Consider the following 18353-nt stretch of genomic DNA (forward strand, 5'->3'; position numbering starts at 1 on the left):
TTCGGCTCATTTAGATATGAATGGCCTACTTGAGGCTGCATTCTTCTGGTGCCTGGGAGTCACCGGTCACACCAGTGAGGCTTCACCCAGGTGCTGATTCGCACTCGTCCCCACAAACGGAGACCAGGCTTGATGGCCACATGGGGGTCTCGGAAGCCATTGGAGCCCCCTGGGTGGTCGGGAACAGGGCAGTACCCTGGCACACCCCCTGGCATCTCGGAACCCTGGTTGGCACTGCCAGGGTGCGAGAGGCACTGCCCAGATATGAGGTTGGCACAGTCAACGGACAGGACCTGAGGTGGGCCTTACATGAAAGGGGCAGTGAGGGGTCTATGAAGGGTGGAAGGGGAGAATGTGGGTTCTGAAAAGTGCGGGTGGGGGCGCCTGAAAGGGAAGGGACTCTCAGCCATCCCACAGCGGGGTGTCCTCACTTGGGGGGTGTGGTGGCGGGTAATGCCATGTCTGTGGGGGAGTGACATTGTCCGTGGGTGAGTAGTATGTGGGACCCTCAAGCTCAATTAGAGATCATGGCACTCTTTCAAAATGGCGGCCCGACGTCTGAGGAGCCAGGCTTGTGTGTTTAGCTCCCAATTGCTGAAAAAATGTATATTTTTTTATTTTAATCCACCCACTCTGCACACCTCTGGGTTGTGGGGGTGACACCCACGCAGACACGGGGACCCCCCCACAGAGATCGGGACCCATCCCAAGGGAAACACCTGTCCCCACCTCAAAGGGCAGAAGGGGAACAACTCCCCACCATGCAAAACTGGGGAACCCCCTCCCCCCACTCTCCCCTCCCCCATAACACGAAGATAAGGCCCCCCCCCCCACCACCATCGGAATGACCTGACCCCACATCACCACCAGCCCCCCCTCCACCCCCCCACCGCCGGCATTGAAGCTTTTTCGCCCCCCCCCCCCATCACTGGCACCGCTCTGACCGCCCTTCACAGCTTCCTTCCCCCTCCCCCCCCCCCCACCCCAATGCTAGTGCAACACCTTTCCAACAAACACCGGGGTCCCTCCCGAATGCAGGCACAATCCTCCTGCCCCAATAATAAGCATCAACACCCCCCCCCACCCCACACAGTAGGTGAAACCCCAATGGGCCCAGAGGGCCTGCCCTTTGCACTGTCAGGGTGCAGCACTGCCCAACCATGTCCCTCACCATCTGGGGGCTATACTTACCACAGTGCCCCCGGTGTGGGCATCACGACTGGCTTTCTGTTCCTGACGTCGCCCCACCTGGGTGGGTGTATAAGGCCTGGGCAGACATTGCAGCGTCAAGCCCGCTAAGTTCATTTAAATTTCTGGAAATGTCCTTTCTGGACATGAACCGGATCACGTCACTGGCGCGGGGCAGGGAGAATGTCAGACTGAGATCCCGCAAGCGCAAATCCCGTTTAGTGACCTCTCGGAAGATTCAGCACCCATTATAGGATTTGCCCCACAGTCAATGGGGCTGCTTAATCGCAGCCATTGACCCTAAACGCCCTGGAACATCACGAGGATAGTGAATGGCGCTATAACAATGCAAACTATTAATTTTTGCTTCTTTTCCTCAATCTCCTCAGTTAAGGTGATAGACTTTTGGGGCGGGATTCTGCGATCCTGAGGCTCAGTGATGACGCCGTCGGAAACGCCGTCGCGTTTTTCGACGGCATCAACACGGCCTCAGGATCAGCAATTCTGGCCCCTACAGGGGGCCAGCACGGCACTGGAGCGGCCTGCGCTGCTCCAGCTGCTGATCCCGGCATGACCTGGGCACCGCGGGATCCACGCATGCGCAGTGGCTCCCTTCAACGACCGGCCCCGCGCAACATGGCGCAGGGCTACAGGGGCCGGCGTGGAAGAAAGGAGGCCCCCAGCCAGAGAGGCCGGCCCGCCGACCGGTGGGCCCTGATCGCGGGCCAGGCCACATCGGAAGCCCCCCACCTCCCGGGGGTCGGATCCCCAATGAGCAATGCATGGAGCGAAATAGACTCACTCTGGGGAAAATCTGGGCCACAGTTAAAAACGAGGAGATCCAATTGCCCAGGGAATGCATTAAGCGAGAGCCAGAAGATCTGCCCTATGGGATGTTGACTGGAAAGGAGCACTGTCCTCTGTCTAATCTCTATGTGACTGACTGCATTCCAGCTCAAGATTAACGTTTGCAGCAACTTGTCTGTGATAATGCTGCCAGGCCACTTGTTCAGCTTTTGAACTTGCACTTAGCAATTTCAAACCTAAAAATGTTGCCTCATTTTCTCGTGGAGAGTGCATGCCGTAATCCTTTTAGTCTTGATTGACTGATGCAAACTTAATGGGCCGGTAGATGCAGTGAGATGGCTCAGCCTAAGAACATGTCTCCAGTGTAAAGAATTCTCCCTGTTACATGTAAAAGGTCCCAGCTGGCAGTGTAGCTATTAGAGGCAATGCTCCCCGCTGTCATTACTTTGCAACTTACCACCAGCTGTAAGATACATCTGCCTTGGTGAATGATGTGAGTCAGTAATTCCACTGTCCAGCTTAAATCAGGCTACATCAACAGCAACAACAACTTTAACTTATACAGCAAAATACAGTAACAAAATCTTCTCTCTGCCCTCTGGTGCTTTTGCCAACGATCTTAACTCTGGTTACCGACGCTCCTGCCGCTGGAAACAGTTTCAAAACTCTCCAGAACTTTGCGACATTATTCCAGGGAAGGTTTTATGCGGAATATCTGCATCTGAGCTCCTGATGATTAGTACAAACAGGACCACAGCAGCCTTGACTTTCAACAGTTACGTGCCACACCTTTAGGCCAGATTTCAACTTATTTTAAAACCGCTCACTCACGCAGACTTAAAATTGGGCCCTTGAATGTGGCAAAATGCACCTAAATGTTCCACAGAAGCGATTACCAAACAGAATTTGACACTGAGCCACATGGGCAGATATGAGGTCAGGTGACTGAAAGCTTGGTCACAGAGGGAGGCTTTTTAAGAGCAGCTTAAAGGTGGAGGAAAGTGGCAGAGCGATGGAGAGATAGAGGGAGGGAATTCGATGACTTAGGGCCTGGCGGTTGAAGGTCTCCGATGGTGGTAATGACCAGGGGATGCACAAGAGGCCAGAACTGAAGCAGCGCAGATGTAAGATTCTGTGGCCTCCCTTGGCCGTGTTTCTTGGCGGTGGGAGATGCCCGCTGTTGGCCATGCAGGATATTTTGTCCCTGCCGCTGTCGAGGGGATTTCCACGGCGGGGGTGCACCGTTGGTGGAACCAGTCGCATGAATAGCCAGAAGATCTCGCCCATTACCTTGGAGGCCTGTAGAGCTGGAGAAGATTACAATACGGAGGAGCAAAGGCGATAGAGGGATCTGAAAACGAAGATGAGAATTTTAAATTTACACACAAACATGGGATGCGATTTTACTGTATGGGGACAAAGCGAGCGCGTTTAGCCGCGTGTTTTCCGGAGCTCACAGCACCGAGAAACACAAGGCTATAAAACACGACTCGTGATTGATAAGGGGCCTCAATGGGGAACGCACGGCCGAGGCCACACATATCCCCATTTTGTACACTGAGGAGCTCACACTCGCTCAGCGTATTCAACAATTAAATGGCACCCCAATCCCCAAGGCTTTCAGAGCAACACCACCCCACCCCCCCCCCCCCAACACCCATAAAGGGCACCCCCAGCCCAACTGCACCCATGCAATAAATGCCAGCTTGGCACCTTGGCAGTGCCAGCCTGGCAGGGCCCATGCCAACTTTCAGTGCCACCTGGGTACCTTGGCCATGCCAGGGAGACACCTAGGTGGCACTGCCAGGGTGCCAGGCTGACAGTACCAGGGTGCCCAGGTGGTACCAGCAGTGCCAGGGTACCATCCTGCCCAAAGGGCCTACAGCTGGGGACCTCAGATCCCATGAGTGACCAGCACTGAACGGCGTGCAGCCAGTCTCCGAGGCCAAGGAGATAGATCCTACGCCCCGGGCAACCCGGGAATCTGCACATTAAAGTGAGACTAGGAGCTGCCTTTCGGGCAGCGTGGCTGTAAAATCACACCCATGGTTTCTGTTACTCTGCCGCAAGCAGGAGAATTCTGACCTCTCTTTCAAGTTGCACAAGAAGTAAGCTGTTGATATTTAACCGAACAAAAAAGCCTTTTTCTCATTTATTCTCGCTGCGCAAGTCCAGGTTTATTGTCGATTGCTATTCAACCTAAGGCACCGGCATTGGAGTGTTCTCCCAAGCAGCTGCAGTCCCTGCCATGAGGCAGGCAATCCTTGATGTATTTTGTTTTTGTGTTCGTTCTCCATTCAGTGTTAGTCGAATATTTTGTTTCTTTTCAGGGAGCAGATGCTGGATGAAATTTGGGATCAATTAGTTACAGATGACTCACCTAAAATTACAATTTGCACATTAAAAAAAAGTAGTTTTGGTTATTTAAATGCAAAAAAAAAAAACCTTTCTGTTTGTCTCTTTTAACATGGTGATTCATGATTGAATGATTCAAACATTGTGGTTTTGAATGATGGGCTGCTGAAACTCTGTCCGTGTGTGTTGTGGTCGTATTGTTTCAATGCTGCTAATTATTCTGCTACTGGGAATGCTGGGCTTGTGATCGTCAAGCTTAGACCTCAGCACTGAGTCAGAAGGTTGTGGGTTCTAGTCCCACTCCAGAGACTTGAGCACGTGTTCCAGACTGATATCGAGGGAGTGTGGCTCTGTCAGAGTTACTGGGCGGGATTCTCCGGTCCTGAGATAAGTGTTGACGCCGGGGCAGAATTCGGGGACTTTCACAACAGCAAAACTGGCGGCCCACCTGGACTGATTCAGCAACTCTGGGGGTCTAGCACCGGCACCACGTGGAACACGATCCATTCCAATGAGAAACGGTGCGGGATTCGCTGGGTCCATGATTGACATTCGGGAGGCTGACAAGCTGCAGCCGCACATACACATTACACTCCCCACACACACTCATCCCAGCCACACATACACATTGCACTCCCCACACACACTCATTCCAGCCGCACACACACATTACACTCCCCACACACACTCATCCCAGCCCCACACACACATTACACTCCCCACACACACTCATCCCAGCCGCACACACACATTACACTCCCCACACACACTCATCCCAGCCGCACACACACATTACACTCCCCACACACACTCATCCCAGCCTCACACACACATTACACTCCCCACACACACTCATCCCAGCCCCACACACACATTACACTCCCCACACACACTCATCCCAGCCGCACACACACATTACACTCCCCACACACACTCATCCCAGCCGCACACACACATTACACTCCCCACACACACTCATCCCAGCCGCACATACACATTACACTCCCCACACACACTCATCCCAGCCTCACACACACATTACACTCCCCACACACACTCATCCCAGCCCCACACACACATTACACTCCCCACACACACTCATCCCAGCCACACACACACATTACACTCCCCACACACACTCATCCCAGCCCCACACACACATTACACTCCCCACACACACTCATCCCAGCCGCACACACACATTACACTCCCCACACACACTCATCCCAGCCGCACACACACATTACACTCCCCACACACACTCATCCCAGCTGCACACACACATTACACTCCCCACTCACACTCATCCCAGCCCCACACACACATTACACTCCCCACACACACTCATCCCAGCCGCACACACACATTACACTCCCCACACACACTCATCCCAGCCGCACACACACATTACACTCCCCACACACACTCATCCCAGCCCCACACACACATTACACTCCCCACACACTCATCCCAGCCGCACACACACATTACACTCCCCACACACACTCATCCCAGCCGCACACACACATTACACTCCCCACACACACTCATCCCAGCCGCACACACACATTACACTCCCCACACACACTCATCCCAGCCGCACACACACATTACACTCCCCACACACACTCATCCCAGCCACACACACACATTACACTCCCCACACACACTCATCCCAGCCGCACACACACATTACACTCCCCACACACACTCATCCCAGCCGCACACACATTACACTCCCCACACACACTCATCCCAGCCACACACACACATTACACTCCCCACACACACTCATCCCAGCCTCACACACACATTACACTCCCCACACACACTCATCCCAGCCGCACACACACATTACACTCCCCACACACACTCATCCCAGCCCCACACACACATTACACTCCCCACACACACTCATCCCAGCCTCACACACACATTACACTCCCCACACACACTCATCCCAGCCTCACACACACATTACACTCCCCACACACACTCATCCCAGCCCCACACATACATTACACTCCCCACACACACTCATCCCAGCCGCACACACACATTACACTCCCCACACACACTCATCCCAGCCGCACACACACATTACACTCCCCACACACACTCATCCCAGCCGCACATACACATTACACTCCCCACACACACTCATCCCAGCCTCACACACACATTACACTCCCCACACACACTCATCCCAGCCCCACACACATTACACTCCCCACACACACTCATCCCAGCCGCACACACACATTACACTCCCCACACACACTCATCCCAGCCGCACACACACATTACACTCCCCACACACACTCATCCCAGCTGCACACACACATTACACTCCCCACTCACACTCATCCCAGCCCCACACACACATTACACTCCCCACACACACTCATCCCAGCCGCACACACACATTACACTCCCCACACACACTCATCCCAGCCGCACACACACATTACACTCCCCACACACACTCATCCCAGCCGCACACACACATTACACTCCCCACACACACTCATCCCAGCCACACACACACATTACACTCCCCACACACACTCATCCCAGCCGCACACACACATTACACTCCCCACACACACTCATCCCAGCCGCACACACATTACACTCCCCACACACACTCATCCCAGCCACACACACACATTACACTCCCCACACACACTCATCCCAGCCTCACACACACATTACACTCCCCACACACACTCATCCCAGCCGCACACACACATTACACTCCCCACACACACTCATCCCAGCCCCACACACACATTACACTCCCCACACACACTCATCCCAGCCTCACACACACATTACACTCCCCACACACACTCATTCCAGCCGCACATACACATTACACTCCCCACACACATTCATCCCAGCCGCACACACACATTACACTCCCCACACACACTCATCCCAGCCGCACACACACATTGCACTCCCCACACACACTCATCCCAGCCGCACACACACATTACACTCCCCACACACACTCACCCCAGCCGCACATACAGATTACACTCCCCACACACACTCATCCCAGCCGCACACACACATTGCACTCCCCACACACACTCATCCCAGCCGCACACACACATTACACTCCCCACACACACTCACCCCAGCCGCACATACACATTACACTCCCCACACACACTCATCCCAGCCGCACACACACATTACACTCCCCACACACACTCATCCCAGCCACACACACACATTACACTCCCCACACACACTCATCCCAGCCGCACACACACATTACACTCTCCACACACACTCGTCCCAGCCGCACACACACATTACACTCCCCACACACACTCATCCCAGCCGCACACACACATTACACTCCCCACACACACTCACCCCAGCCGCACATACAGATTACACTCCCCACACACACTCATCCCAGCCGCACACACACATTGCACTCCCCACACACACTCATCCCAGCCGCACACGCACATTACACTCCCCACACACACTCACCCCAGCCGCACATACACATTACACTCCCCACACACACTCATCCCAGCCGCACACACACATTACACTCCCCACACACACTCATCCCAGCCACACACACACATTACACTCCCCACACACACTCATCCCAGCCGCACACACACATTACACTCTCCACACACACTCGTCCCAGCCGCACACACACATTACACTCCCCACACACACTCATCCCAGCCGCACACACACATTACACTCCCCACACACACTCATCCCAGCCCCACACACACATTACACTCCCCACACACACTCATCCCAGCCCCACACACACATTACACTCCCCACACACACTCATCCCAGCCCCACACACACATTACACTCCCCACACACACTCATCCCAGCCGCACACACACATTACACTCCCCACACACACTCATCCCAGCCACACACACACACTGCACTCCCCACACACACTCATCCCAGCCAACAGGGTGGTACTGGTTGCGCTGGAGCGCCCGTACAGCTGATGGGTCAACTGGGGCCAGAGGGCACTCAGAGGGTGGCCTGGGGGGGACACCTATATGACCCGTGGCCCTAAGTTCACAGTGGGCTGCTAGTGACGTGCACAGCTACATGGCTGCCTTTCCGCTTGCAGCAATGGTGTTCCGTGCCCGTCCACCCCGACCCCATAGCCCACCTCCTGGCCACCCCCCGCTACTCCCCCCGGCTCTGGCAGAAGCCCCCTGGCCAGCGGCACAAATGTCAGAAAACTATGGCGATGTTGGACACCTTCCGTACCCCCTCTCCCTCCCTCAGCAGCCGCAACGCCGGTTTACCGATTTTTAAAAGAACAGGTGAACCTCGCCATCGGGAACCTGGCCCATTGGAGGGGGAGAATTGGGGAGGCCCTGGAGAATCCCGGGTTGGGCCCACTAATGATACACAGAGGGTGTTTACTGTACGTACGATCCAGAACACATTGACGCCACTGTCCGGGTGACGGGGAATTGCGATTTCGGCAAATCGGTGCCCGCCGCGATTTTGGGGTCAGAACCAATTCGCTGCCCAGTCGCGTTTCCGATTCCGGCGTCGGCCAGCGGAGAATCCCGCCCAGTCTCTTTCGGTTGAGGTGAAAAGCTCATTTACACTCTCAGTCGGGCATCAAAGATTCCGCGGCACTATGTTGAAGAAGAGAAGGGGAATTCTCCCCACTGCCCAGACCAACATTTATTCCTCTTCCCCGTTCACCACAAGCAGATGATCTGGTCCTTGCCACATTGCCGTCTGTGGGAGATTGTTGTGTGAAGATTAGCTGCTGTGCATTACAATGGTGACTATTGGCTCTTCGCAACCTGAGGTTGTAAAAGGTTCTACTTTTACCTCCTATTCTGATTTTGATTCTGAGAGCGTGGTGCTGCATCTTTCAGCAGCTTACTGTTGAAGTGGATGATATGCAACTTTGTGCTGCTCAGAGTTAAATGAATCCGGTTGGTTAAACAGACACCATTTACCCAGATCTATTGATCATCCCCTTCAACTCATTTCGCGCAATGAAATCTCCAGTGATGAAAATTCCTCCTTCCTGGCTGATATTGTAAAATTACCAATCCACCAAGTATTGCCAGTGTTGTTAATCCATTAACAGGTACATTTAATTATATTCTTGTTTCTTATCTATGCTTGAAACAAAGACTTTTATTTGTTAATCTCAATAATATTTGTTATTATTTTATATTTGATATGGGATAATGATCGTATCGGATAACTAATCTCCATGATTCATATCATAAGATCCCTGTTACCAGAACAATAGGAAACTTTGCCCTGGACATGTGTGTTGAGTATTATGTTGAAGATCTAAATGCAAAAACTTTTATTTATCAATAAACTTCACGGAAGCAAGGGGACTAGGAATTAATGGCAATGAACATTTGCCGTCTAATCTGCTTGGTGAGAAATGTTTCCGTCTCAGAAATGTAACGGATCGAAACATTAACACATTAGTGCCTTCCGAACCGGTGCGAATATTAACAATTCATCAATCCTTTGCCAAACTGTCTAATGCTGTATCCCAGCAGAATAGGGTCAATTCAACGGCATTGATGGCCATTACTCGATGTCACAGCGCCTTTCCCAATTCACAAGAGAAATAAAGTCGGCTTTGTCCAAATTTTGTGCCTCAGACAATATAAGACACCGGCGGACAAATGCAACATTGTGTGGTAATCATGTCTAGGCTGGATTCTGAGTGACAAAGGTAATTTTGCCCTGCTGTCTGAAAATAGATCAGCTACACCCAAATGGGGGAATGTGTTGCACCAATTTCATTTCTTTTTTTAAAAAAAAAGATCTATTGGTTGAGAAAAAGTGTACATTGGTCTGACACAGAAAACATAGGCCCACGGCTTCTCAAAGTTTCAACTGCATTCTAGGATCATTATTCTCCGAGGGTTTGGGAGTGACTTTAGACGCGGGGTTCTCCCGAATCTGCGCGATGGCCCGATGCCGGTGTAAATCACGGCGCGAACCACTCCGACGTCGGGCCGACTGGAAGTTGCGGAATTCTCTGCACTTCCGGGGGCTAGGCCGGCACCGGAGGGGTTGACGCGCGCCAGCCGACGCCGAAGGGACTGCACGAGTTGGCGCATGCGCAGAACAGCTGGCGTGGTTCAGCGCATGCGCAGACCGGCCGGCGTATTCTAGCGCATGCGCAAGGGTATGTCTTCTCCGCGCCGGCCATGGCGGAGCCCTACAGGGGCCTGCATGGAAGGAAGGAATGCCCCCACGGCACAGGCACCGATCACGGGCCAGGCCACCGTCTCCCCCCCCCCCGGGGTTGGATCCCCTCGCGACCCCCTGAGGGCTGCACCAGCCAACTTACCAGCCAGGTCCCGCCGTGTGGGAACATGTCCTGTCCACGCCGGCGGGACTGGCCAGAAACCGACGGCCGCTCGGCCCATCGGGGCCTGGAGAATTACCGGGGAGCCACTGCCAATGGCTCCCGACCGGCGCGGCGTGATCCCCGCCTGAAAGAGGAGAATACGGCAGCCAGCGACGGAGCGGCGGAGCTGGATTCACGCCGCCCCCCCGGGGATTCTCCGACCTGGCGGGGAGGCGGAGAATCCCGCCCTACCTGGTTTTTGACAAAACAGAAACAGACCACTCCGATAGTCAACTTAGGAGAAAACTTTTTATCTAGAGAGTGTCACAGATGCATTTTAGGGGAAAATTAGATAAACATGAAAGATACGTTGATGGTGAAGAGGGGAGGAGATTTATTCTGGAGCACCAGCATTGTCAACTTGGGCCGAATGGCCTCTTCCAGTACTGTAGATTCTGGGGCAATTCTACCTTGATGTGAACATCCACCATATCTTGTCACTCATTCTTTCCAATGGTGTGTTCATTCCCACAAGGTGCCAGGACCAATGCTCCTTTGGGTCATATGGAGAAAACTGTGTGGGGAGATGTAGCTGCCGGAATGGAGGCGAGTGCTACCACGTCAGCGGCACATGCCTTTGCGAACCTGGCTTCACGGGGGATTCCTGTGAGGTTCGGATGTGCCCCGACAGAGTCTACGGAATGAACTGCGACAAACACTGCCCCTGCCACCCTGAAACCACACTCAGGTAAGTGATGAGCAGGCAGAAAACTGGGCCGCCCTTAAAAATGTGAAAATGCCACTTACAGATGTCGTGGGCACGTGCTTGCCCACAGTCATGCCGTTCCTATGTCAATCGTTCTAATTTTATCATTGAAATATGTAGAAAGATGAATGCAAAATCTGCTTCCCTCCCTCCACCTTTTTTGTACATATTTTATCTGACATGTTTGATACAATCTAGCATTGACCCTGCTCCAAACTCGAGCAGTTACCCAGTACCTTTCTGTATGTTGTCAGTCTGTTTGGAAGTTTTGTTCTTATTTTCTTCACCATGACCAACAGGTGGCAAACTGGCATTTTCTGCCCGTGCGTTGGGGCCACAGGTGCGCTGCGTGGGTGTTGGTGGTGTTGGGGGGTTGGGGGGGGGGGGAGATGTGGGGGACAGCGACCCATAGTGCGTTTGGGCTGGGCGGATGTAGGGGGTCACTTCGGGGGCCGCTCGCTACACTGCGGAGTCCCGCCGAAAAAACAGGGCTAAGTGTGACCTCGACCGTGCGTGCCCCGTTGAGGCCCCTTATACAACGCAAGTCGCGTTGAATAGCCTCGTGTTTCTCGATACTGCGAGCGGCGAGAGACATGCGGCTAAACGCCCTCGCCAGGGGACGTTCCCCCATTTGGTTGAATCGAGCCCAATATGTTTTAATAAGCTGGACTTTATGAAAACATTAATTTAGTCACTTGCCTCGTTGCTAATTATTGGAAAGTGAGGTAGACGGACACAGTGGTGTCTCCCGATTGCCTCCTTCCTGGTTTGACTTTGTTTGATCAGAGGCAGCCAATGAGCAGATACTCTCGGGAAAGTTTTCATCAAACATGCTATTTAAGTATCGGTTTGGGTTAAATGCAGGTTTTATATCCTGTTAATATTCCTCAGTGACTGTAAAATCAGGAGATTGCAAAACCGCTGTTATACACTAAATCTAGTCAATGTCGCGAAGCAGGGGTTCCACTAAAATTCCCTCCTTGTGAATCATTCCATGGTGTATTATTCTGATTCTACAACTCATGTTACAAGGTTCTGATTTAGTGACAACATGACTGAGTTCTGTAAACTGGGGTGAGACCCAATGAGAATGTTACGGAGCTATACAATTTTAATTCAATTATATCTGTCTGTCTCTGCCTCTCTCTATCTATATCTTTTTATCAATCTCTCTCTCTGTCGCTCTCTCTTGAAAATGAAAAAAACGAAAATTGCTTACTGTCACGAGTAGGCTTCAATGAAGTTACTGTGAAAAGCCCCTAGTCGCCACATTCCGGCGCCTGTCCGGGGAGGCTGGTATGGGAATCGAACCGTGCTGCTGGCCTGCTTGGTCTGCTTTAAAAGCTAGCGATTTAGCCCAGTGAGCTAAACCAGCCCCAGTCTAAACCAGCCTCTTGCTCTCCTCTGTCTCTTTACCCCTCTCTCTCTTTGTGTCTTTTTCTGTCTCTTCCCTTTTTTCTCTTTCTCTCTGTCTCAATGGGCCGGAGTCTCCGTTTCAGCGGCTCAGTGCTGGCTGGAAAGGAGAATCCACAGGGGGGGGGGTTTATGATGGAACAATCGGCGCGACCCCTCACCAATTCCGGGATGGGTGAGGGGCTATCAGCGGCGCCGGGTGAAACTCCTGCGCCGAAATCGGCCGGAGAATGGCCGGGTCCCTGGCTGTGCATGCGCACGGCTGATGACCTGCAACGGTCGCACCCTACAACATGGTGCCGGCTGTGCGCGGACTCATCCCCCCCCCGTAACCTCACAGGCCCCCTCCTGGCCACCCCCCCCCCCCCCCCCCCCCGGGCTCTCCCCCCCCCACCAGTCTCCCCAGCCCTCACGGAAGCCCCCACCCGGCTAGCGGCACAGATACCAGCCGAGCGTGGCAGCCTTGGACACAGTCCGAAGCCGCCACATTGGGTTCCCGACCGTTGAGACCACACGTGTCCCGTGCCGTCGGGAACTCTGCCCTTTGGGGGCGGAGGAGCGCGAGAGGGCAGGCCGATCATGTGGCAACGCCGTTGTAATGGCGCGTGGCACGCGATGCAATGACACCATTTCAGAGGGGGCGGAGCATGGCTGACTGGCGTCAAACTGGCCCCAATTTGGCCGCCGGAGTCGATTCTCCGCCCGGTCTCCGATAACAATATCGGCGTCGGGCAACAGAGAATCCCTTCCTTTGTTCTCCCACTGGAGCTGAATAGCACCTGATTTGTTCACCCGCTATCAGGCCGTCAATTTGAGCGGGTAGCCCGGTAACAAGGTCCCTTGGCTGACCCCTCCCCGCACACCCCGCCCCGCATCACAATTCACCATGCAGCACAATTCAGCCCTTCACCCCTGAATTTTTTGGGAACCACCCCCCCACACAGTGGCCCCCTAAATAAAGAGACCCCCCCACAGAGATCCCCAAAATAAAGAGACTCCCCCACAAACCCCCCAGAAACATGGCCGCTGTCAGGAAGCCCCCCAGAAGAGAGAACCCTGTCTGGAGGCTGGAGAGCAGTCCAGACAAAGGCAGTGAAAACAATTACTGCTTTAACACTCACCTGGACAGTACACCTGCCAGCTCAGACACAGGAAGTAGCACCTGTCAATTCCTGGAAAGAGAAAAACTGTCAGCTGTGTTTAAACTCCCTCAGATCTCTGAGCTGCAAGCCATTAATTCATTTATCTTTGATATTGAGTTTACTCGACTGTGATTGACAGCTTCCACACACCCTCAGCTGTCAACATTGCTCCATTCATCTGCCTTCATGGTTGAGTAACACTCAAGTGTTCGAACCGCAATGTTTCTTAACATCAAGCTTTGATTGACAGCTCCTGGACCACTTCAAACAGAGTTAAAGGTTTTCCAATCACCTCCCTTCACCCTTCAGTGATTTTGAAGTGATCAGCTGTAAATTGACAGCAGGTCTTGCATTGTTAGGGTGGCCCTCGGATGGACTTAAGGGCAACTCTCTTAAAGAGTTACCCCTTAGCCCACCGCGGTCCACCATGTCATGACCATGTTTGTGAAGACCTGTAGTGACTCTTGCCCACGTGATTCCCAGCCCTCTGGGCTGGAGAGTCACAAAGGGCCGGAGAATATGGTGCCCGGCCCACTAAGTGGATGCAAATTGGTCATTAAGACCGGGAACTCCGCTACCAGCGGCGGGAGGGGGAGAATTTCGCCCTCTGTCTTTCTCTTCCCTTTCTCTCGCGTTCTGTCTGTTTCTCTCTCTCTCTCTCGGTTTCTTTCTTTGTCACGGTTTCTCTATCAGTGTCTCTCACTCTGTTGCTGTTTATCTGTCGCACTCTGCCTCTTCCTCTGTCTCTCACCGACTTTGTCTGTTTTTTTGTCTGTCTCTGTGTTGCCACTATCTCCCTCTTTCGCTGCTTCTTTCTGTCTTAACCCTCTCTCTCTGTCTGTCTTTCTGTGTTTCTCTCGATATAAGTTACACACAGCCAGACCATGTGAATTTATGAAAGTGCTCTTAACTGAGGCAGTAAATAAGGGCCCCCATTTGCCATTCTGGTGTTTCCATCTGGGCAAAATATTGAGGGCGGGATTCACCGTTCCCCGACGCCAATTTGGTAATTGCCGATCGGGCGGAGAATCCCTTTTGACTCCGATATCTGGGGCGGCGCCTGTTTGGCGCAGGTTTTGTATGCTCCACCCCGTCCGAAATGGCATAATCGCACGCCGTTGGGACGGCCTCAGCGCATCGTCTGAAGGCCCTCCCCCGATGCTCTGCCCCCGATGGGCCAAGTTCCCAACCGCGCGGTGGACGTGTGGTCTCAGCGGTCGGGAACCTGGTGTCCACGCCGACACAGTCAGCCGGGAGCTGTACTGCTGGCTGGGGAGGGGGGGGGGGGGGGGAAAGAGTGCTTCCGCGAGGGCTAGGGGGTGGCCAGGAGTGAACTATCTGTCAGGTCGGGTCCGCGCATGGCCGGCGCCATGTTGGACGGCACGACCGCTGAGGGTCGTCACCATGCGCCGCGGCCACGGACCCGGCCATTCTCCAGCCTTTATTATCATGGGAGCCGGGAATTTTACACAGCGCGGCTGCCAACCCCTCACCGGCCAGAGGATCTGTGAAGGGATGACGACAATTTTTTTTAACGGAAGATGCCACAGATCCTCCGCACTTAGCCTCAGAAACGGTGAACCAGCCCCTGTATTTTCCATTTCAGTTCATACAGTAGCTGAATGCTGAGGCTGTGCTTAATGTCATTTATCAAACAGCAGAACGAGTGTGAATCTCAAAGCTCTCAGAGGGAGTCAAATCAATCTTGAATTACTTCAAAGCTCTGTTTCTCCCCTGTCAGTTCCCGGGTGAGACATATTCTTCAAGGGAACAATAGCGCATAAGGCAACAATTTTACAAGGGAAGATTGAAATGCTTCTCAATGTGCTCAAATCCCGTCAGTATCATTGAGTAATCTTTATAGAACTGTGCCATAAATGTAAACTAAGGCCTGGTAAGTTTAATCACCGCTGTCGGGCCTAGTTTTAAATGCTGAAACACATCCTGGATATCAATTTGCTACAGCCCATTGAGGCTGCCCACATGAATGATACACTTATTTGCAAGGATTAAACCAGCTGTGGCCTCGGGTAAGACAGCGTTCCAGGTGAGGGCAGCTAACAGGTAGCACAATTGAGGATAATAATCTCTTGAGGGCAGTCTGCAATGTCTTTTCTGATTACTGCTTTGGCGTTGAGTTCCTGAACAAATGCTGGCCTTGGTTTCAAGCTTCCAGTTTGTTAACTAGGAGTAATTTTTACTGTCCCACTGGTGGAGCTAATCATGTTTTGTGACCGGCTTGCCGAATAACATGAAGAAAAAGGAGGTGGAGATGGCCATTCAGCCCCTCCAACCTGCTCTGCTATTTAGTAAACATGTCTAATCTTCCACCTAACTCTGTCTTCCCACACTATCTCCATATCCCTTAATTCTCCTAACGCTAGAAGTCTATCGATTGCTGTCCAGAATGTACCCATCAACTGAGTGTCCACAGATCTGGGCCAGAGAATTCCAAACGCTCGCAACCCTTCAAAGGAAGAAATTTCTCCCCCGTAAGAATTTTACACTTTTCAATCGGATCACCTCCCATTCTTTGACACTCCAGGGAACCGAAACCCCTTTTACTCAATCTTTCGATTCTCTCACTCCGCATACCAGTCGAGTGAAATGTTGGCTGATTTCCTTTAGTTTGGATTAGTCGTGCATGGGAAGATCCCAGCATGGACCTGGAATTGAATGCACATCAATAACAAAAGGAGCGGAAGGGAGGAAAATTGCACGAGTAATCCGGGTAAAGTACCGCAGGCAATGCTTAAAGAGGTATGGCCGCAAATGGGGCAAACATTATTTCAGCCTTTGTAAAAGCTTTTAGAGTGTTTTCTCAGCCTTGCCAATGGCTGCATTGGGAGAGGAGTGCGGTGGGGGTGAGGGATGCGGGTGAGGGGTGGGAGTGGGGGTGGTGGAGGTGGGACATGCTGACAAAAAAATGCAAAGTCAGGGAATTGAGTATTTGTGTACCGATCAATAAATGAAATGAAATGAAAATTGCTTATTGTCACGAGTAGGCTTCAATGAAGTTACTGTGAAAAGCCCCTAGTCGCCACATTCCGGCACCTGTCCGGGGAGGCTGGTACGGGAATCAAACCGTGCTGCTGGCCTGCTTGGTCTGCTTTAAAAGCCAGCGATTTAGCTGAGTGAGCTAAACCAGCCCCTGGTTTATATAGATGGTTTATTTGTTACCATTTTCCCCATATTCACATATTTATTGGATTGGCAGATGGATCAGCGATGATGGGCTGGATTCTCCGATTTTGAGGCTATGTCCGGAGGGCAGCTTCTGGTGCTGCTGGACTTCGAGACCTATCAGCCCATCCGATTGGCCAGCCCCTTTCTGAGGCGCGACTTCTTCCCTATTGAAGTGTGAAATTTCCACTTCCAATTCTTGTCTGAATGTTAAACAGCTATGAGGCTACCAGTATGGATGCGATTGCTACCTCCTCGATGACTTCTGGGAGGGTGGGAAGGAAAGTTCTGCTATCAGAAAATTCCTGGCCTAAGTGAATCAGGGAATAGTCCTTGCAATTGGTATTGCCATAGAAGATCAGCCATGAATCTTATTCAATGGCGGAGCAGGCTGGGGGCAGCCTGGAAGACGCCTACACCTATTTCTTCTGTTCTTTCCTTCAAAGAGTGAGATTTTAATGGGTGTCATAAAGGAAGAGAGAGAGTTCAGGGAGGGAATTCATGAGCGTGGTGCCTTGGTGAAGCCAGTTCCTCAGCTGTGTTGTGCAGAGAGTACGGAACCCCGAACTTTCCCGGCACGTATCATCGAGTGAGTTCACTGACCCGTCACTTTGAGACGTCGGAATGGCTTGTTTGAGAGAAAACTGAAAACGATAGGCCCTCTCTGTCGAAACGATTAACACAAGCGGTGACTGACAGGAAACAAAAACTAGAGTTAGTGGGGTTTTTTTAAGTAAAACAGTTGTGCTCATGTGGCTAATCGCTGTGCAGCGCGAGACTGAGACCCCCTTTTATCCTTCCCCAGCAGCTGTCACCCCATGTCTGGCGAGTGTATGTGTAAACCTGGATGGTCTGGACTGTATTGCAATGAGACATGTGCCCCTGGATTTTATGGTGCGTCTTGTCATCAAATCTGCAGCTGTCAAAATGGGGCTGATTGCGACACTGTAACTGGAAAATGCATCTGTGCCCCAGGATATAAGGTAACAGGACTTGTTTACTCTGCTCGGAGATTGTGAGAGTCTTTTCTTTTTCCTCTTTAAATTATACAATGTTTGACAGGCATTTAATTCTTCAGTCTCTGCTCCCCTTTTGTTCCCCCCCGGTAAACATTCTCAATGCGTCCAACCTC

At 52.2% G+C, this 18353-nt stretch overlaps 1 protein-coding gene across 2 annotated transcripts in view; it reads left to right on the plus strand.

Moving 5' to 3' along the window:
* megf10 (multiple EGF-like-domains 10) overlaps positions 1-18353 on the plus strand; it is a 193852-nt gene that overhangs the window by 114026 nt on the left and 61473 nt on the right. The window contains exons 9-10 of one of the 2 annotated variants that reach the window (XM_038804066.1): positions 11253-11465; positions 18027-18204. In XM_038804066.1, the coding sequence (XP_038659994.1) occupies positions 11253-11465; positions 18027-18204 (391 nt within the window). The remainder of the gene's footprint in view (positions 1-11252; positions 11466-18026; positions 18205-18353) is intronic. The other variant, XM_038804067.1, reaches the window with a different exon arrangement.

The sequence above is a fragment of the Scyliorhinus canicula genome, chromosome 8 (genome assembly GCF_902713615.1).
Source record: "Scyliorhinus canicula chromosome 8, sScyCan1.1, whole genome shotgun sequence".
NCBI classification, from domain to species: Eukaryota; Metazoa; Chordata; class Chondrichthyes; order Carcharhiniformes; family Scyliorhinidae; genus Scyliorhinus; species Scyliorhinus canicula.